The sequence below is a fragment of the Ixodes scapularis genome, unplaced genomic scaffold, assembly GCF_016920785.2.
Source record: "Ixodes scapularis isolate PalLabHiFi unplaced genomic scaffold, ASM1692078v2 PGA_scaffold5__190_contigs__length_132052651, whole genome shotgun sequence".
Taxonomy (NCBI): Eukaryota; Metazoa; Arthropoda; class Arachnida; order Ixodida; family Ixodidae; genus Ixodes; species Ixodes scapularis.
Genome location: NW_024609880.1, coordinates 65201008 through 65221631, shown reverse-complemented (window position 1 = coordinate 65221631; position 20624 = coordinate 65201008). Strand labels below are relative to the sequence as shown.

Genomic DNA, 20624 nt, shown 5'->3' with positions numbered 1-20624 from the left:
TCCAGAACTATTTATAACTCTCGCTACTTAACCGACCGTAAGCGGGTCGGGCAATATAATTAGGAGAGGACACTCCTCAGCGAGAGGATTGCTTGCGCAAGCTTTGGTGGCTGACCCAACAGACGCTCTGTCTCTCCTACTACGTTGGCCCCCCTTGGTGAACGCCTGTGCAAGCGGCACCAAATTCAAAAGTCGGAGGAACTTCTGAATTTGTCGCCATTGCTGACAATAACAATTTCCGTGGCCGCTTGACTTTATCCAATATTTGCCGCCATATCCGAAAAAAACTGATGCACCCACGATTGTCTCTGGGGAAATGAATACTAGCTAAAAAGGCCATGAAAGATGTACTTTACTTTAACAGTACATTGTGCTTATAGAATTTTACTTCAAGTACATTGCACCCGGCGTACTTACTACTTTACCCATAGAGTTATTATAATGTACGCTAGAGGTTCAAGTGGCGCTAGTGTGCTGACGCAAATTGAAGCAGACAGCAACCAGTCGAAAATTGACTTCCGGTAATGCATTTCTATGGGAAAAACTGAGTGCATTTTCTCTCTGCGCTTGATCATAAGCGCAAATATCCCGAATAATTCGTACGTACTAGGTATACTTGGAACATTTCTCAGTCAGGCCGACGAAATAATTGGTCAGTTACGGTGTTTTTCTTTCAAATTCATCGCATTAAAAACGGTGCTAAAACAGCTTCGTACGTGTATCTATGTGCACTGTCGGACACTGTTAGCGCGAACACGACGTCGGCGCTTTTCAGCGTGGGGGATATACGTGCCAAACAAACGAAGAACATCTGGAAATTAAGAAAGACGGCAAGAACTACGCAGTAACACCGGATCAGTAACTACACGTGCATATACGATCAAAATTTATTGAAGGCCACATAATCTATTCCTATTTTAAATAAGTAAGTACCGTTTTATTCTTTCTGCTCTGAGCGAAGCTGCTTGTTCTACGTTCAAAATATCACTCGCACGCTCGAAATCTTTGAGAACAAGTGCCCGATAAAAGCTGCCCGGCAGAGAAAACAATACGAAGAGAAAACTTTTATAGCCCACGGACTTTATTCCCTACGTTTTGAATGTTTTTATCCGTTCATGCACGACGGGGTCATTTTTATAAAGTGACAGGACTGGCATATTATCAATATATAAGCGTCACCGGATTGCTGGCGAGCCTTGAACACGCTTTACATTCCTTTCTATTGTAATTTTGCTTCGAATCGTCGCTTGTTTTTACACAAATGCTGCGGAACACCCGTTTGGGACTGAAATGTAGCGAAGTTAAACATCGGTCACTGATGAAGAAAAATGCGCTAACAAAAGCAATTTCACTCTTACAATGTTAATCAAGGTACATACTATTCGGTACGACCCAAATAACCAAAGTGTTCCGTGTTATTTTCCGGCGAAGAGACAAAATGCACGCGCGCTTTCCCATAGGAATACACAGGAAGACTGGAAAAGTAGACTGGTTGCTGTCTGCTTCAATTTGCGTCACGGAAGTCGCATAGACACTATCGCCAGTTGAACTTGTAGCGTACTCTATAACTCTATGACTTTACCTGAAGTACATACATAACCCCTCATTTACTTCGTATTTCAAGTACATTTTAGACGTACTTCACCCGACAGTGCAAACAATCATGATACGAATCGAATTACAACTCAACTCAAAGACGTTCGCAATACCTCTTCAAATAGTAATTGACCACAGTTTACTTCCAATAAAAAAATCTACCGTTATATTCACTTCTGAAAAAATGTGCAGGTTCTAGCTATTGCTGCTGTAACAATTGTACAATGGATCGCCCCACATGTACTGGACACAAGCGTTGCGTGAGCGTCTGACGTCGACTCGGATTCAATCGCACGCTTCGGACTGGAGGCGATGCCTAAATGGGTGGATGGATAGATATGAGTGTCCAACAAAGATAATGAGGTCTAAAAAAGAAGGTTTCGTTAAGTTTCGTAATGCGAAAGACACGCTGCAGACATGATAACATAATTATTTGCGGTCACGCCTCGAGTATATTCGAAGCACATTTGCTTCTCACATATATCTATGTTTCGAATACGTGTGCAGACAGTGTTTGTTTGTCCAATGTGATAGGACTATCATACGACGAATAAACACGTCCCAGACAATAGAGAGTTTTAGAATAGGGGTCCCCAAAGCTTGAGGGCGCCCCAAAGAAATAAGCGCCTCCCACTGCACATGCGCCGAACCCAAACTGAGTTTTGGGTTTTGGCTTGGCGCTGTTTTTTTTTTTTTTTTATGGTCAAGATTAAGAAGAAGACATAGTAGCTGATCGGGCATAGCAAATGCACGAAGACGAGGAGCGTCGTGACAAAGCACTTCCGCCGGTATTCGATCGGCTTTACCGGATCACAGGTTTTGGCTGCGGGCGGACTAAGGGCGCGTTCACACCGGCAAGTCGCAGCTGTCGTGCGACAATTGCAAGTTGCGAAAGCGACAGGAGCAGTCACTTCCAGACCGAATTTAATTTTGCGACTCGTTGCCGAGTCGCTTGGTGGCAGAACCAATCAGCCGCGCCTCGGAAGTGACGGGAGGTGCGCCTCGCGTCTGTTTGCACCCGGCTAACCGAACTTCTGTCTGTAGAGAGAGGCAGCGACCATCCGTTCAATGCCTCGGTTCGCGGTAGCGGCCGTGGATACAGAGTCACGGAGGTCTCTACGGCGGCTCCGGTCAGCGCTATTAAAGAACACCCATTGCTTTATAAGCGGAGCAACTTGATTCGAACGAGCGCCTGAGAAAGAACTAAGACTGGCAGCAAATCCATGCTACTTATTCACGTGTATACACGTACTGCATTGCGACGCGGTAGCTCGAGCGGGTGCATGGCGATATAGCGATCGTGCTTCTTGTTTTACAGTTCCGAAGGCCCTATGGCAACATAACGACCCCCTTTTTCTTTAGTATGGCAAAGATGACCCGTGTGTAGCTGTAAGACAACGAAAATTAAAAAAAACAACAGCGAAACGCGAACCCGAGCTGTGGCAGGGTGCACTTAATCGGCGGCTAGCTCCCGAGAGCTTCCCAGGCTGTGCTCCAAAATTTACTTGTTCTTACTCCAGGGTAATGGTTTTGTACCTTAGCGTTTGAAAACATGCCCGCGTCGGGCGTTTTTCTATATCTGTTGTCACGTGACACGACCCGCTGAAGGAACTCTGGTCCATTGGAGTAAGGTTTGGAACAGAACCCGAGAAGCGACTCACCGATATAGCGACTCGCGGACCGACCGCAGTGTGAACGTCGGTGGTCGCTTGTCACTAGTCGCTCTCGCGACTGTCGCTAGCCGCCAGTGTGAACGCGCCTTCAGAGTGGAACGGATTGTGAACAACTAACGGAGAGTTTAATTCTTTTCCGAGGGCACTGCATGGAGCCCGAGTGCCTGCAACCCCTGGAAGTAGGCTCGTGTGCCATGCTGCGCGGCCGCTTCTTCTACAACGCCAGCGCGGCCCAGTGCCACGAGTTCGTGTGGAGAGGCTGCACCGAGAACGCCAACAACTTCGAGAACCGAGAGGACTGCGAGAAGGAGTGCCTGCGTAAGTCCCCCGACGTCCCGTTCGCTCGCTTCACTCTCGGTGTCGTCGAACGCTTCACTATAGATGCGAACGGTGGACACTTTCTTGTCTCGTTTGAGGAAGATGACACGTTGCCGTGGAAGCCACGATAAGCTATATGATGCTAGTTTCCGCGACGAAAACCAGAGATCCTGTTTTATAGAATTTTTCCAACTGCTCGATGCGGGTCACGTGGTTTACGGACCGCGTTTGCAATACGAGCTGCTAGGAAGTGACCAACGCGTTGGTCGTCTGCGAGTGTCTTCGCCTTTCCGCCTGCTTTCCTCCTCGCCACGCGAAAACGCAGCGCATGCGCACTTGCGACCAATTGGCGCGGGAGGCGTACGCCATAAAATTGCGAACGCTCCCCATGGTTCGACATGGACCCTGTCTACAATCTACACTCTAAGAAAAAGTGAGCACCCTCCTTAGTCATCATGCGTTTTGACGGCTGTAACTACCCCAGAGGCTTACTTTACTACCCACCGTGCTCGAGCCATTGAGCGTTACCACCCTATTGGCAAGTGACAAGCATGGGGTAGTCACGTTTTATAAACTCTTGTATTGAACATTCAGGTGTATACAGCCGTTCAATAGTAAAAGTCACTTCAAAAATCTCAAAAAGTACTTGAAACTTGTTTCCTTTGTGCGTTGGTTACCATTTATTCAAATTTGAACCGGTTCGAAACAGGCGTGTGGCTCAGTTCGCCTAAACTGGCAGAAAACAAACATTGCCAAAGAGTACAGGCAACCTTGGTAGACACCTACTAAAACTAGAGCACTATATAGCTCACTGATCTCTATGTCTATTTCCTGGATCGCGTTTGACCAGCTCCGCCTATGGACCCAAATGCGGTCACTGGCGGCCATCTTTGGGTAGAGTTATATCATCTCTAGCCATCATAGTAATATGGCGGACAGCGCAATGGCGGCCGGGTGCCATAAAATAGCCGTGGGTCCAGTACACTGTACCGTGGCGCGTGTCGCCGCCCAATTCAAGGAGTCGCGCGTTTATGTGTCTACTTATTTGAGTGAAAAACATGGAGGCGCTCCATGGTTCCACGGAGCAGCCACAAAGGGTTCGGTTCTCGGCCTCTCGTCCCAGTGGGAGCTGTCCCATAGCCAGTTAAATGGGTGTTCCGTGTGGTGAATAGTGCGTGCACAGACGTGGTGGGGATTACCAGGGACTTGAAAGTGAATAACGAATGCTAACAGGTGAGCAGGAGCGTTGAACGATCGGAACCGACGCCGCTTGAATCGGTGATGCCTCGCCTCGCCGCTGTCAACCGAAAACGCCGGATCACTTGCGGCAAGCACAGCAAGCAGATTCTCTGTTCAATAAAGACATCATTTCATTTGTCGCTATACGATTTCTTCTTTGAATGTTTTCTGGCCGCGAAGTAAATGCAGCCGGCTGCGCGAAAACAGTCGCGGACAAACCCCCTTAAATGCCTGCTCCCCCCCCCCCCCCCCCCTTACATCGCCACCCCTACTCGCATTAGGCGCGGTGCCGGTGCTTCGATGCGCGTTTTGGAGTGCTTTAGTGCGCACGGAAGGTAGCGAACGGGCGTACGCACTTGAGAATCGTATTTTAGCAAAAAGAAGTCCAGCTCGCAAGGCCTTACTCGTATTGCTCCACTGTCGCTTGCCTGCCGCCATGTTACTTTTGGGGGTGCTCACTGTGACTACATGTTGATTGCATGCCGTGTGACTAGCCATGGGGTCTTTAGTATTACTGACGGGGGGGGGGGGGGTAGCGATATCTGTGACGACTTCTGACTACCCCAAATGTAGTACCCTACGACTACTCTTTTGTTGAGAGTGTAGGTTCTCAACGACCCTAGATCTCATCTCTTAGTAAACGTATTACATTACTACTAGAGAGCAGGGGAATCGGTGGTCGAATGAGTGTCTTATACGCACGCGATTTTCCTTGAGTGGTGACATCTCAACCATTTTACCACTCAATCGTTTTTTCTTTTTTGTCTTTTGCTGTGCGCACAATCCGGTGTGACTTAGCTCGAGCGCGTAGCCTTGGCCAGTGCTAATACGCCATTTTACCGCATAAGTCACACAGTGAGTGTGTGACTTCTGTGGTGAAATGCGGTGCAACAATGAATGTTTTCACCCTGAGACGAACAGACATGTAAGCACCCTATGGCCGATCGGGTTAGCATAGCGCCGCTAAATAAGCTACGCTTCAGAGCAACGACACTTACTCATCTTGGAGCTTAAAATAATGGTTGCCAGTTATCTGAACATTTTTCTGAAGTCACAGGAAACGCTTTTTCGTCCTCCACAGATGTCTAAACAGTTCGCGACAGAGCAAGGCAATATGACATGAGCTTCCTAACACCGAATCTAATGCTGAGGAGGTCGCACTTTTGAATCATGACTACCGGCAGTTGCGTTTGCATTGTACTAAGCACCAAAATGGCGGCGCCCAAAACAATATCGGGGAACAGAGAGCCGATGCCAACGTTACTAGAATACAGGGGTGGGGGGGGGGGGAGTCTGCCGAGATATGACACGGTGGAAACGTTACCCAGGTCTATTTGTCGACCCAATATTTGCTATGCCATCAAAAACTAAATTTTGGGGGGTGTATATCAATGATTTTATTAAAAAAAAGTTGACCTTGGGGAGCCCAGGGAAAGCGGTCGCCCCCCCCCCCCCTTCCCCCCCCCTCATTCCGTTTCTGCTAGAATATTCAGTTGGGAAACTCGCGCAGCGACCACTCCGGGAACCGTATGGCTGCAGGTATTGGTTCAGATCAGTGATCTCAATGACAATTGCTGAATCGCACTTCCCCACTTGCTCGCTGCAGCGCGAGTGAAGCGTACGGACGGCCATCTTGCTCGTAGACGAATTTGTTGTTTTGCTAGCGTTGCAGAGGCTGGCGGCAGCGTGCCATAGACACATTTTCTACTCGTTCGTCCTCATTCGCCAAGGAAGGTTTTTAAGACCCTGTGAAACCGTTGAGACTTGCCGATGTGAACACATCGAACATTTTACGAAAGCGCAGTGCCGCAGGAAAAAGGCACAACTCGTCGAAAGCAAGTTTCGCCGAGTTGTCAAAGCTTCCTTGGCACGCCAAAGTGCTGTATCTCTGTGCCTTCGCACGCTTGGATACCGATCAAGATTAGTTTAGGCGCCGTGTGGATGTGTTTTGCTAGTGCAATGTGCGTGAAGCCGTGCGTACCTCTGGAGCAGCGTCTTACTTTTACTCTGACTACTGTATTATTAATTTGCGGCACTCGTGGTCCAGAAACGAGCTTGGTACAGTGCCCAGTAGCGACGGAAGGGCGGCATCAGCGGCGTGTTTTTTTGTAGTTGTTTTGTTTTGTTATCTAGACGCTTATGGCAATGACATCAATAGTACGAAATCTTACAAAGACGCAGTACTTTCCCTGCTGCACTGCGCTTTCATAAAAATTTCCACGTGTTCTCAACGGCAAGTTTCAACCCATACACAGGGCCTCAAATATTCTTTGACGAATGACGACGAACGAGTAGAAAACGTGCCTTCAGCACGCTGCCGCCAGCCTCTGTAACGCTAGCAAAACCGCAAATCGTCTACGACCAAGATGCATGGCCGTCCGGTGGCTTCACTCGCGGGAGCGGAAATCAAGTCGGGCTAGGGAGGCTCTAGTGAGGGTGGGTGTAACTCAAAACCTGGAGAGCGTTTGCAATTTAATGGTCGCGCCTGAGGGAGAGTATTCAGGAAAGGATATGCGCCAATGTTGCCTGCACGAGAGCAGACGCCCGCTATGTTGCAACTCTGTTGCTCCATGCGCCTTTCCTCCTCTCGCCTCTCATTGCAAGCAACAAACGCCTTGGCGCAGCCTCTCTCGCTGTCTTCTCGCTCCGAGAATCGCAAACGTCTAGAGGAGAAAGCAGAATTGCCAGACAAGCAGCAACGTCCAAGATGGCGGAATTTGCCATTTCTCGCGTTAAAAAAAATACTTAAAGGGCAACTCCGCTTCATTTTTGATATTTAGAAAACTATGTACCCCATATAGGAAGACCCCATGTCAAATATTACGAACTAATTCCGTTTATATATTTAATAAACTGGCCAGCAAACCTTCAAGCGAGCCAAGTCGCCGAAATCTGCCAACTCTAGCGTGCGGCGCGAGGCGCAATCATCAGCGCAGTCAACGCCACAGAGTTGGAGCGGCCAACGTTGAACCACTACGTCAGAGGCATGCAAACGTCATTCTCATGTTTTGCTTGTTTTTACTTTTCAGAGCGAAATTGAACGATGACGTCATGAGTTTCTCCTCCCGGTGTTGGCTGACCGGCCGTTCACGTGATCACCGTAACACGGATGCGATAGTTTGCGCTGCCCTGCGCGCTTATCGGTCCGTTTCTCCGCTCCCCTTCTCCTCCTTCGTCTTTTCCCCTTCCCCCTCTCCCCCGGGCCATCACCGTCCACGCCATGCGAAGCGACCTGCCCGCGTCCAAAAAAAGAAAAAAAAAAAAGGACCTTACGCGTCGCGTGTCCTGTTTCTCGCTCCCTCCCGAACGTCACAAGACCACGTGGTTCGACGTGACGTGCCCATGACTTTGACGACCCGAGACCAATGTTGCCTGACGCAACCGAAGTTTCGGTTTCGGTATCTGCTGATGTTTAAATTAGGATTACACAAATATTATTCCACATTTCGCGAATCCGAAGACGTAGAGTTGTTGAGTAGTGCTTTGTGAATGTGAATCACATGGAAACCTAATTTTTTTCGGAATTGAGCGGAGTTGCCCTTTAACCTATGGCAACAAAACTGGTGGCTATGGTAACGTAATCATTTACACCTTGTGCAAATTATTCAAGCACCTTAATGGGCTCTTATGACCTAAGTTAGGAAATAAAACGGCCCTTTGCCCCATAGGCTCCCAGCAAAATTTAGCAATTAAATGGCGTACATGTCCCGTTATCCCCGATCTAGCAGTTCCATCCACCCTCACTTCAGCCTCCCTAAGTCGGGCAAGGGCCGGTGGTGTCAACTGGCAGGGCCGTCTAGCAGTTGCTATATAAAGCAACTTTCATGTTTTGACTCGTCGCTAAAGGGTGCCGCTATTATCGCATTTAGTTCGGTCTCAGTGGACGCCAGCGGTCCAGGTTTCAAGGGAGAGTTTCCGAACAAAGTGTTGTAGTAACACTGGCCGATGCTCAAGCGTAGCTAATGTAGTGGCTCCAGGTTATTGCACCTCCGCTCGGAGCACGTGCAGCGCAAGCTCGCGCTGCAGAACCCAGTAATCTTTAGTTCAACCCCCCCCCCCCCCCCCCCCCTGCCCATTTCTATTTTGGATGAGCATCTTTCTTTACGATCCTCAATTTGCCTGAACATTTCTTAAGCACACCAACACACATCTCTGAAATAGTATTCCATATATTAGGTCAAAACATTTATTTTTCGCGAAGTTATTGAATTTCCAATTTTGATCCCTCATCGTGTTTTTCGGACTGAAAGTTTACTGGTAACGACAAAAAAATGACCCCAGCGGCAGGAAGAGGTTTACTCTGTGGACTGTAAGATTTGTTCCCAACTGATTACAAGCAGTTTCAGCATGAAACAAATGCTTGGCTTAGTCTATTTTCTAGACTGCTTGCTCGACCTGCAAGCCTGCCTGCCACTAACGTCATGGCACTGAAAAGCGCGGACATATTTGAATGTTGGTTTCGGCATCATTTTCCTTTGCCTATTTCACAATAAGTATTCTAAATTTTGCGATACTAAAGACCATACCGGGAAGGGTAAAGGCTGATAATTCAGAAAACGTAGTTAGTGGGGATAGCTCAAGAAATCGCCGGCGTACGCGGAGTACTGCACTGGTTAAAGTTCACATCTACAGCTGAGACACCAAACGTCCGCCAACCTTTAAGGACACGATATACAAAAATTGCATATACAAAAATTGCATAAGCATTTAGTAATGCGAAAGCATTGACTGTCCCGTGGAGCGAACTGGCGTTATCAGCTTTGGAAGCCGCGCGCCAAACGGCACCTAAATTCCCCTGTCCCAATAGAGCGAAGCCTGTCGTCTGTAGCAGCGATTTGATGGATAGTCTCCCATTGGTTGGCGCGGGTTATAGTTTCAAGGAACGCCACCCCATGGCGCGGCGGGCCGTCAGCGGCAGCGCGCCGCTAAAAGGAACGCGGTGGCGCGCGCTCGGCCACTTCTACTCGTCTCAACGCCGACGAACATGGCGGTACCTCAGGCCATAGAGTTATTATAATGTACGCTAGAGGTTCAACCGGCGCTAGTGTCTATGCGACTTCCGGGAGGCAAATTGAAGCAGACAGCAACCAGTCTACTTTTGCGGTGCTCCTGTGCATTCCTATGGGAAAACGCGCGTGAATTGTGTCTCTTCGCCGCAAAATAACATGAATAACTTTTATTATTTTGGTTGTACCGGATGGTATGTACCTTTATTCATATTGTAAAAGTGTAATTGCTTTAATTACAGCATTTTTCTTTACCACTGAACGATGTTGCGCTTCGCTATATTTCATACCCAAACCTCTGTTCCATGACAGGTACGTAAAAAAGAGCGAGGATTCTAAGCTAAATAACGATCGAAAGGAATGTAGAGTGTGTTCAAGGTTCCCTAGCATTCCGGTGGCGCTTATATATTGTTAATATGCCCGTCCTGTCGCTCTATGAATATGACTCCGTCGTGCATCTTTACGATCGGTTAAAGAACATTCGAATGTAAAAAATAAAGTACGTGGGCTACGAAAGGTGTGTCTTTTTATTATTTCCTATATCAGGCAGTTTTTATCGAGCACCCGTTCTCTGACTTCTCCCTATTTGTAAAGATTTGGAGCGTGCAGTTGATGATTTGAACCCAGAACATGCATCTTCGCACATATTCACGAGCAGAAAGAATAAAGCAGTAATTATTTATTGCAAATCGGACTATATTATGTGGCTTTCAATTTATTTTGATCGCCTGCATAGTTACTTATCCAGTGTTACTGCGTAGTTTTTGCCGTCGCTCTTGGTTTTCCACATGTCCTTCGGTCGTTTGACACGGATATCCCCCATGGCGGAAAGCGCCGACGCCGTGTTCGCGCTAACAGTGTCCGACAGTGCACACAAATACATGTACAAAACGGTTTTAGCACCGTTTTTCATGCCACGAATTTGAAATAAAAACGTCGTAACTGACCAATTATTTCGTCTGCGTGACTGAGGAATGTTCCAATGTGCCTAGTACGTACGAAATATTTGTGATATTTGCTCTTGTAATCGAGCGCAGCGAGAAAATGCACTCGCTTTTTCCCATAGAAAAGCATTACCGGAAGTCAATTTCCGACTGGTTGCTGTCTGCTTCAATTTGCAGCAGCACACTAGCGCCAGTTGAACCTCTAGCGTACATTATAATAACTCTATGCCTCAGGCATTTACATCGGCGGCGGCCGCAACCTCTGCAGCAACGAAACCTGCCCGTCCATGCAATAACATTGCAAACGAACTAAGGTAGCGGAATAACGCAGCACAACGAGCGAGGAGGCAGCCAGCGAAATCTATTGCCGTTGTCAAGTCTCCGAATACACGGCGGGCGGAACGAGCATGCGGCGCAAGGAGCTTGGAGAAAGAACAAAGCTTTTCGAAAACGTGAGGGGCAAACGGATCGCGATTCAAAGCGTCTCAAGCGGCAAGAGGACGAGGTCCTTCGACACCGCGAGGCGGAAGCAATACGTCGCAGCCGGCATGCTTTCACATTCACAACCCATAAGAAGTGCTTAAGTGTCCTCGAACTTGTTTTTTTTTAAATATGAACTTTTAACGGTGTCGAAGAAAACAACAGAGCTGAAGGAAAGAGTCGTATTTTTGCTTCCAGTGTGCGAAGAAACGAAAGCGGGACCTGTAGCACGGTCGCGCAGTGCGGGTGGAATGGCGCCGTCCCGTACCTAAGGACGGAGGTGCGATGCGGTTAATTCTCATAGCAGTCGTGGTTGGCGCCGTGGATGCCACTGACGACCGCCACCAGTAATCCGTGAAGTAGGTGATTAAGTGTGGTGGAAGTATCTGAAAACCATCTAACGTTACGCGTGGCAAGTAGATACTGCCAAAGTAGGATTTCGCATAACGCGAGTAATATTTGAAAACAAGTCTTTCAAGTAGACGACGCGATGACTCTCCTTTCGTCGTGCAATTCCTGGCGAGACGCCAGGGCTGCCCACTTCGCTCTCTTCGTGCGGCATGGCGGACGGGAAGTCCCGACTTCCCTCTCCTCACGGCGAAAGGGGAGAGAAAAGAAATTATGAGCCATTCCACTCTGTGGAGGTGGATGACCGCCGGAGCTGTTTAGCAGACGACACAGACCTGACACAGGATTTTAAACAAAGTGCGAAAACTACGAACTATCGCCGCCCTGATGAGCCGGAGGAAACTATACTCCGCGACAACTTTTCTTTGCAATGCAGCGGAACGTAGAGGCCCGCGTCCCCTCTCCCATTTTGAGTGTGCCCGGGCCATGGAGAATAGAAGGGTAGGAGAGGGCATGACGTCAGCCGCGTAGCCTCCACAAGCCATGCTCCCTTGACGCCTCGCCTCTTTCTCATTTTCCTCCTTACTCTCACCACATCACGTGGACGCAGCTAGCCTTCGTCTAGCTATGGTGTACTAGAATACACCACAGCCTAGCCTTCCATCTGATAAAACCTACCGGACGGAGCGCGCGCAAGCCTGCAAGGGAGGCTCCTACAATCAACCATCCATCTCGCACGTGACATGTCACGCGCACCAATCGCCAGAGAGATCTGCGGTCACGCTGGGCACAAAATCGTTTAAACCTTTTATGACTAGGCTTCACCAATACTGCAACGTGCCCCCTCCTAGTACTTCTAACCTCCTTGGCCCGGGCTCTCCTCTTCTCCCCGGAAATGGGGGAGGAGGAGAGCCTGCGTACACTGAAAATGGGAGAGGGGACGCGGGCCTGTACCTTCCGCTGCATTGCCAAGAAAAGTTGTCGCGGAGCATAGACGGAATCGACTCCCCGGGAGAGCAGAAGGAAACTAGGCACGCAAGCGCTTGGAACGACGACAAAGAGAGGGTGCGCGGGTTTTCGTTGACGTTACGTTGACGTACTTGACAACTCCACGGAACCCTGGCCATAAACAACTTCGCTGTTAAAGATGTATTTTTTTTTTCGCGCGCGCGGCCATGACAACGGTCGAGGACTAAATTTTTGCGAAAAGTCGTTCATAAAACTATAACTGAAAAAAAGCAAAAAAAAAACAAAAAAACATTGTAAGGTAAGTTTTCAAGTTATAGCTTTGTTGCCTGTGGGCAACACCATGGCAAACGTCCGAAAATTTCTCCCTTGCATAACCGCAATGGATCACTATAAAATGTAAATAATATCTGCGCATACGATAGCCTCAAGCAAGACTGCAACGTATCGTAAAATATTCGCTGCAGGAGAAAAACACTTATCCATATCTTTTGCCCTTCCGCCATTTTCGGTCGCCGCGTATTTGCACTCCAAACTTACTTTTTTCTCGTCAACTATATGCATATCTTTTCACTAGATGGCGCTAGAATAACAAAAAATATTAAGAAACGTTCAGCCTTTCCACCCTCCTGAAGAAGGAAGACCAGCGGAGCTGTACTCGATACACTGCCGCAACGCACACGCGCCCGTTTCCCGCTTCTTCTCGACCGACACGCCGCCGATCGCGGATACGTCTCCGGTGACCCAGAGCCGGTCGCACACGGCGCACATGACGCCAAACGGGTAATCCACGAACTCCCTCCGGAACATCGCCGTCGCGCCCGGGAACTGTTCAGCCGGCGTGGAGTGCAGTCGTCGCCGGAAAACGCAAGCGCGAGGCCACGGAGGCCTCGCGCTTGCGCTTGGCCTCCGTGGCACGACGGCCTCATCCGTGGCGTTGGCCCGCCGGCGCCCTTTACATTGCTGGTTCTGTTCTCGGCGGTGGCTTTCCAGGCGAGCGATGTGCTCTTCTTTGGCAAGGGAATCTGAAGCGCTCGATGCAGTGGAAGTCGAGGCGACAGCGGCTTTGCGGTGGTTATGGACCCTTCGCGCTGCTGCGTACGTCGCCGCTCCTTCCGCAGCCAGTCTTCTTTCCACAAAAGGGACCGCGGCCGTCCCATCCTAAGTTCGAACCGAAACAATAAGGGCCTAGGATACAGCGCGCAAAACAGACAAGGACGAAGAAACACACGTGGCGAGCGCTGCGCTCGTTACGTGTGCTTCTTCTTTGTCGCCGTCTGTTTTTCGCGCTGTTTCCTACGATGAATTCCCCACCAACGTGCCGTCCCACTATCCATTCTTCTATTATAGCTGAAACTGTTGCCGCCATCTACAAGCAACGGCGGCAACCATACTGGCTGTGTGCTTGCCGCTGTCGCTTATAGATGGCGGTAGCTGTCCTGAGGGTTTTTTGTCAACAAGTGTTTTGTACCGGACACGATCCTCGGGAACCTAGCAGCCCGGTTCAAACAGACCCGGACTGCAACCCCGTGCGCCGGAACCCGTAGTGACGTCAGCGCTCCCTCCGTACGGGCGGTGACGTAATTACGGCTTCCGGCACCCGGAGTGAAGAGTTGAAAAATTTTCAACTTTCTCCTTCCCGGGTCGTGACGTAGGTTTCCGTATTTTCTCCGCGGCCAATCAGCGCGGCGCGCCAGGCGCGCTTCCCTCCTCCGCCCTCCTTGCCACCGGCGTGCAAATGCTTGCAACAAAAGCTCCGGCGATGAACTTCCCGCTCGTTTCCGACGCGAGGAAAGCAGCTCAAGCTGCAAAGAGTGCCGCTGCGTTTGACGTACCCGAGAAAGCTTATGGATTAAGCAATGGTGAGGGTGCAGGCTAGCTGGCGTAAATTGAGCATAGTTGTAAACCCGAGACTGGGGAACGGACAAGCGACAAAACACAGACCGACACGGACGAAGTCTAGTTCAGAGGTACCCCTGGATCTATGACAGGTATCGTAGCGACAACAAGGACCGGGACAAGTGAAAAAACTCGATACTGCTTTTAATAATTTATTGACACGGCTTCGGAGACACGGGAGTTGGTTGCAACCCAATGAAACGGCATCTTCAATGCAAATATGAGTGGCCGTTAGAAAGGGCGTTTGTAGAAGCCGGCAGTGGTTGGCTTGCTGGCTGCAAAGAGACCGGAAAGGCAGTGGGATGTTATTAATAAGCAAATGTACTAAGCTTCCAGCTTTGAGAGCATGCTTGTTCACTACAATTATAATGAAGCAACTCATTTGTTCTTTTATTTTTTTTTACACAATGTTTTACCAGCCTCGGGCACTCTGCGACCGACAAAATCCCCCCCCCCCCCCCCCCCCCGAAACAAAATCCTGGCTACGTGCCTAGCTGCAACCATTGTGCGCGCGAGCTACATCCGGCACTTAAAAGGTTTAAAAGGTCAACGACACTGGTACGCGCTGTAGACCAGTTTTTAGGCAGTACTGTACGACCGCTAGCCTAGGGTGTTTAACACCCGTCACGCAGTAGTGAAACACGAACGTCTGCTGGTACGATGCCCGTCCAGATCAAAAGGGGCAGGGGTGGCGATTGAACCCAAGATCCCTGGGTTCTGCAGCGCGAGCTTTCGTGCAGAATTCACTCATAAGCAGTTTGTAAGCACACATCCTAGCTAGCACAAAGGACAAGGAAACACAACGGGCTTCCGTCATACATGCACTCAAAGGAGCACAACACCGTGACCAGATTTAGTGGACCTAAAGAGTGTCGTACGAGCAGCACATGTGAATGACATTGCTATTTTTTTATAGCACAGATGCAGTAAAACTTGACAAGCGTGTGACTCTTACGAAAGCTGCTCTCGTGATCTTGCCGCGTAAAAAATGATATAAACGTGCTTTCACTGCGGGAGCGCACGTTCCAGGTGAGTATTCCTGCGAGCGACGCGCGGGCCCATGTGGAACGCCACTTGATATATAACATGAAAATAATCCAAAATAAAAAGCAACACACTCTACCTGGCTCGTGACATTCGGAAGCACTCGAAGAATTCCCGGCCGTCGGGGTCTTCGAACATCTGTCTCACGATGGTGGCATACTCGCGGAGCATTTTTCGAGGCTTCAGGAGCTTGCGGACGGCCCTTCGCTTCTTTTACATCACGCTCCGTAGGTACTGCTCACACGCAGCCGCGAAAGTAGTCAGCCGACGCCAGGTGACAGTTCTTGCATTTGTGACGCACTTCACTACACAAAGGTTCATAAGTGAGGCAATTCGAGCTTCGTAGCCGGGATCCTGCCGAGACGACGCCATCAAGAAACAAAGCGAGTGCCGCTCTAGACGGAGCGCGCCGCGCGCCGCGCGCCCGGGCTGCCCGGGCGACGACCCGGCTTGACGACAGCCGCTGATTGGTTGCCTGGGGAGCCGCCGTGACGTCAGCTCCCGTATACGGAGACCCGTGCCGCGCGCCGTTCAAATCAAACCGTGACGTCAGCTCCCGTAAACGGGAGCCGGAAGTGATTACGTCAGTACGGGTGGTATTCACACGAGGGAGAAGTCCCGGGGATTTCTCCCCGGCACGGGCATCCCACGACGAAAACGTCAGGCCTTGCGATGTGCAAAAGCCTCGCGTTTTCATCTCGTGATGCGCGAGTGCCGGGGAGAAATCCGCGGGATTTCTCCCTCGTGTGAATACCATCCGAAATTCTTAAACAAAAAACTTACAGTCTTTCCACTCTGGTGAGAAGGAAGACCAGCGGAGCTGCACAATGGAAAGTAATGACCGGCCGCAAGTCCGTTCAGTTCAGTTCAAAGAGCGTTTATTGATGCCATAAGCAGGGAAAGGAGTGTAAGAATGCATCGGTGGCTAATAGTCGAGGCCTGGATGCGGCATACTATTTAAAACATATGTACACTAAATAAAATATTCCAGCTTGCGTCATCGAGGAAGTCCACGATATTTCAAAGGATTTTTTGTTGTTGGTTCTCATTTCCAGGGGGACGAGTCCAGCCTTCCAGAGTGGCGATGTTCTGAGGTCGGAATTTAGCCCTTTCTGCGTGATACTTGGGGCACACCCACACTTGGTGGTATATGTCCGCCTTAGCTTTCACGTCGCACTGGGAAAAAAGGCCAGACCTTTTGCCTTTGTTCTACGATGCGAGTCTCGCGGGTGGTAGAGTTGCTTCTGTGCGCACTGGGGTGTGCAGAAGCTGCCCTCGTCGCCCAAATCCTCGTGAAGGGAGCAGGGGATGTGCCGGCTCGGGCAGGAGCTCTTCAAGTTTCGCCTGGTATTCATTTTTTATCCCAGCCCTTTCTTCGGAGGGGTCATATTCTTGTGACTACCAATCGACGATGGATGCTCGATCTCGATCGGTCACGTCATATTGGTGATCTTGAAGTGGAAGCGTTTCATCTCCGGGCCCGCGAAAGAAAGGGGTAGCGAGGGCGTCACGGGCCAGTTGATGGGCTTCTTCGTTGCCTGGGATCCCTGCATGACCAGGAACCCACTCGATTCTTATAATGACTCCCCGCGACCTAAGTGTCGTCGTGGCGAGCTTCTTGATCTTGCGTACCTGGACGCTAGGGCTATTTTTGTTTCGACACTCTTTCACCGCCTCCTGTGAACCCGTAAAGATCCCGAGGTTCCCTGGGAGGTCGGTGGCTTGAGTTACGACCTTCTCTAATGCAAGGCGGATGGCTGCCAGTTCTCCTCCCTTTGTCGACACCGTACGTGGCAATGCTTCAATTGCCTCGAGTCGAAGTGCTGGGAATACCACGGCAGCCAACTTGAGGGTGACGGGGCCTTCAAGCGATGCAGTGTCCGTATAAGCAGCAACTATGGTCTTGCTTTGCTTCCAGCTCTCCACCATTTTGTTTTGTGCTTTTACCCTGCGGGCCAGTTGTTTGGTGTCTCCTTTCCTTCATCCTGCATCCCTTAGAGGCCTGCTGCTTGTGATGGCCGCGAGGTCTTCCCACGGAGGGAGTTGTTTCTGCAGCTCTGGGAGGCCATCTACCGATTTTTTTAGGAGTCGCATGATGCCTCTTCCTTGCGGTGTCGTCTTAAGAAGTTCGTCGAGCGCGCTCCTTCTTGCTTCCACGACGTCATGCAGTTTGTTCAACTGCGCGTACTGCCTCAGTTTGACGAGAGGAGTAAAATGGGGCAATCCAGTGATAATTCTCATAGCGTGGTTGTTCAAAGCTTCGAGACGTTCCCATTGCTTTGCTGTGAGCCAATAGTGGCCTGCTCCATAGCATACCCGGGATATTGCGAGAACCTTGACCATTTCCTTGGCAATATCTTGAGACGCTCCTCCGCGTGCATTGCAGATTCGTCGAATCATGCTGAGCACCGAGTTGCACTGTTTGGGTGTGTCGCGGAGCAGAGTGTCTCCTTTGCCATTCTCTACGATGGTGATCCCCAGGATCTTTACCGGAGGGGACGGCATAGTGTCTCCTTTACCCGAATTCTCGGGCTGCGTACGACCGTGTAGTTCGTCGTTTGTGGTGCCGCCTGCATCCCCACACAGGCCAGGTGAGCCTCGATTGTATCTAGGCCAAATTGTAGTGTATCTTGCTGCTTTTCGAGATGTTCCCCGTAAGCCCAGATCGAAACATCATCCACATATACGGTGAATTCTAGGCCAGAGATCTTACTGAGTTCGTGTGGTAGCGCCACCATCGCCAGATTAAATAGCGTAGGCGAGAGGACCGAGCCTTGTGGGACACCCACGTGGTTCGCTCTTGGCGCGCTATCGTACCTGCCGCAGCGTACCGAGAATGTCCTCTCTTTCAGGAAACTCTTGATGAAGTTGAGGGTCCTGCCGGTGATGTTAAGCCGGCTGGCTTCCTTGATAATTGTCGAGAGGGGCACCGAATCGAACGCTTTTTTTTCACGTCGATGGCCACGATGGTCCGTAATTTAGATTTGTGCATTTTGCGAATGACGCGGGACGATATCAGGGCCAGACTTTCTTGGGTGCCCAGGCAAGGCCTAAACCCGGTCTGAGCTGGATGAAAGGCCCCCGTAGTCTCGAGATGCCAGTCAATTCGCGCGAATACCATCCGCTCCATGACTTTGCACGTGCATGATGTTAGAGAAATCGGCCCATAATTATTTAGTAATTTCTGTCCTTGCCGGGTTTCGGTATGGAAATGACCAAAGAGTGTTTCCAGTGCTCGGGCAGCTTGCCGGCGATCCAAATGAGGTTAATCCAATTTAGCAGTTGGAGCTTGGTGTTTTCGGGGAGGTTCTTGAGCATTGTCATTGCGATTTTGTCCGAGCCGGGAGCTGAGCAGGATTTCCCCTTGTGGAACGCCCACTCGAGCTCATCCAGAGCGAAAGGCTGGTTCATGCCTTCGTCCGGTGCTAGGGCCTCTATGTTGTACGGATTTCCGAGCCTCTGATCATCCTTACACGGCGGTTCAGGAAAGAAAAGATCTCCGGCCATGTCAGCGAGCTGCTCCTCTGTCTTATTCATCTTTAGTGCCAGCATGCTGGTGCCTTTCTTGCTCTTTTTCTTCCCCAGCATGCCTCAACTTACCGCCAAAAGCCGCTTCACCGAAGTCTTCTTGGTTAGCGGGGAGGTGAAGTCTATCCACCTGTTGGTGCCGAGTTGCTTAGCGTACTTCTTGGCCCCTACCGTTGCTCGAGTGATTGCTCTCCGGGCTTGCAAGGTCCTGCGTCTATTGCGGTACCGCTGCGCCACTTGGAGTCGCTTAGCCCGTATTCGCAGGAGATGTAGGTCGGGAGTTGGCGCATCTTTTTCAACTTTGGTCTCGGTGGTCGCTTCTTTCAAGGCGTTGTTGAGCAGACTCTCAAAGCTGGACCCGGCAAAGTTGTTCGCTTCTAGCGCTTGTCAAAACTTGTCCCAGTGAACCGTTTTCACGGCCCTTTTCTTGCTGCTGCCTTTAATCATCCGAGTTGGTGAGCACTCAAAGTAGATTGGCCAGTGGTCGCTGCCCCAGGGGTCACTGGCTCGCTTCCACTTTTGATGTTGAGTGTAAGGGTTCGAAGTCCGAGTGAGATAAGGGGTGATGTCTTTCTGCTGACGTCCCCCATTCGCGCTTTGACTCCTGATTTGTTCACTAGTTGGATCCGGTGCGCCTGCATCTCACCGAGCAGCTGCTCCGCTCCCTCTGTGTTTGCGTCGTAACCCCATAGATGGTGGTGTAGATTAAAGTCTCCTCCGTAAGGCTTTCCCTCCTTTGGGTAGAGACTGTGTAAATGCCCTATACATCCGTGATCGTAGTTGTGTTTCTTGCTTCTTATAGGTCGGTAGTAGACTCATGTGAAGATGACGTTCACTTGCCGCTGGACCTACTATTTCCTGGTTGTCATCGCAGTACTTTGTCACGTCAACCTGGTGCTGTTGCCAGTCAACTTTGATTTAGACCAAGGCTTTCCCCGGAGGGTCGGCGCTCTGTCTAGGACGATTATTGGAGATCGATGGGCTTAAGTAGAGAATGAAACCTCGTAGATTAATGTCGTGTGCGTTGGCTTCCTGCACAAGCAGGACATCGGGCTCCTCATCGGTTTTGTCTTGGAATCTTGCTCTGAGCTCCGCCACTCGACTGCAAAGCCCTCGGCGATTCTACTGAAGCACCTTGAATATGCTTTTGTGCCACTTATGTTGCTGGCGAGTGTCTTCCATTGGTTGAAGGAAGCTTTGTATTATCTGTTTTCTTTTTGCAGCGTTTGAACCGTGGCTTTCAGCCTCTCCAATTCTGCTTTCAGGGAGGCGTAGGTGTTCTGCTCTGCTGGGGGTGCTGCCGGGTCGAGTCCCTTTCGAAGCCTGTCAGCCCACAGTTGTGAGCTGCTCGGCGGGACCGGGATCATGATCTCCCTGAAAGCAACCTCCCGCTTTTGCTGCAGCTTGTGCTGTTCCTTATAGCTCTTGACTTGTTCTTTCATACGTTTGTTGGTTTCTTGCCATGTGGGGCAAGCACGGTTTGTGCCTATGTACCCAGCCTTCTTACACCCTTGGCAGAACAGGGCGTTTGGACTTGGGCATCCCACCTGGTTTTTGCTATGCATGTTGCCGAACATTGCGCA

At 50.1% G+C, this 20624-nt stretch overlaps 1 protein-coding gene across 1 annotated transcript in view; it reads left to right on the top strand.

The window, feature by feature from the left end:
- Positions 1 to 20624, top strand: part of LOC115332549 (BPTI/Kunitz domain-containing protein-like) — a 33741-nt gene that overhangs the window by 2061 nt on the left and 11056 nt on the right. The window contains exon 2 of the mRNA XM_029994957.2: positions 3411 to 3587. Coding sequence (XP_029850817.2) covers positions 3411 to 3587 — 177 coding nt within the window. The remainder of the gene's footprint in view (positions 1 to 3410; positions 3588 to 20624) is intronic.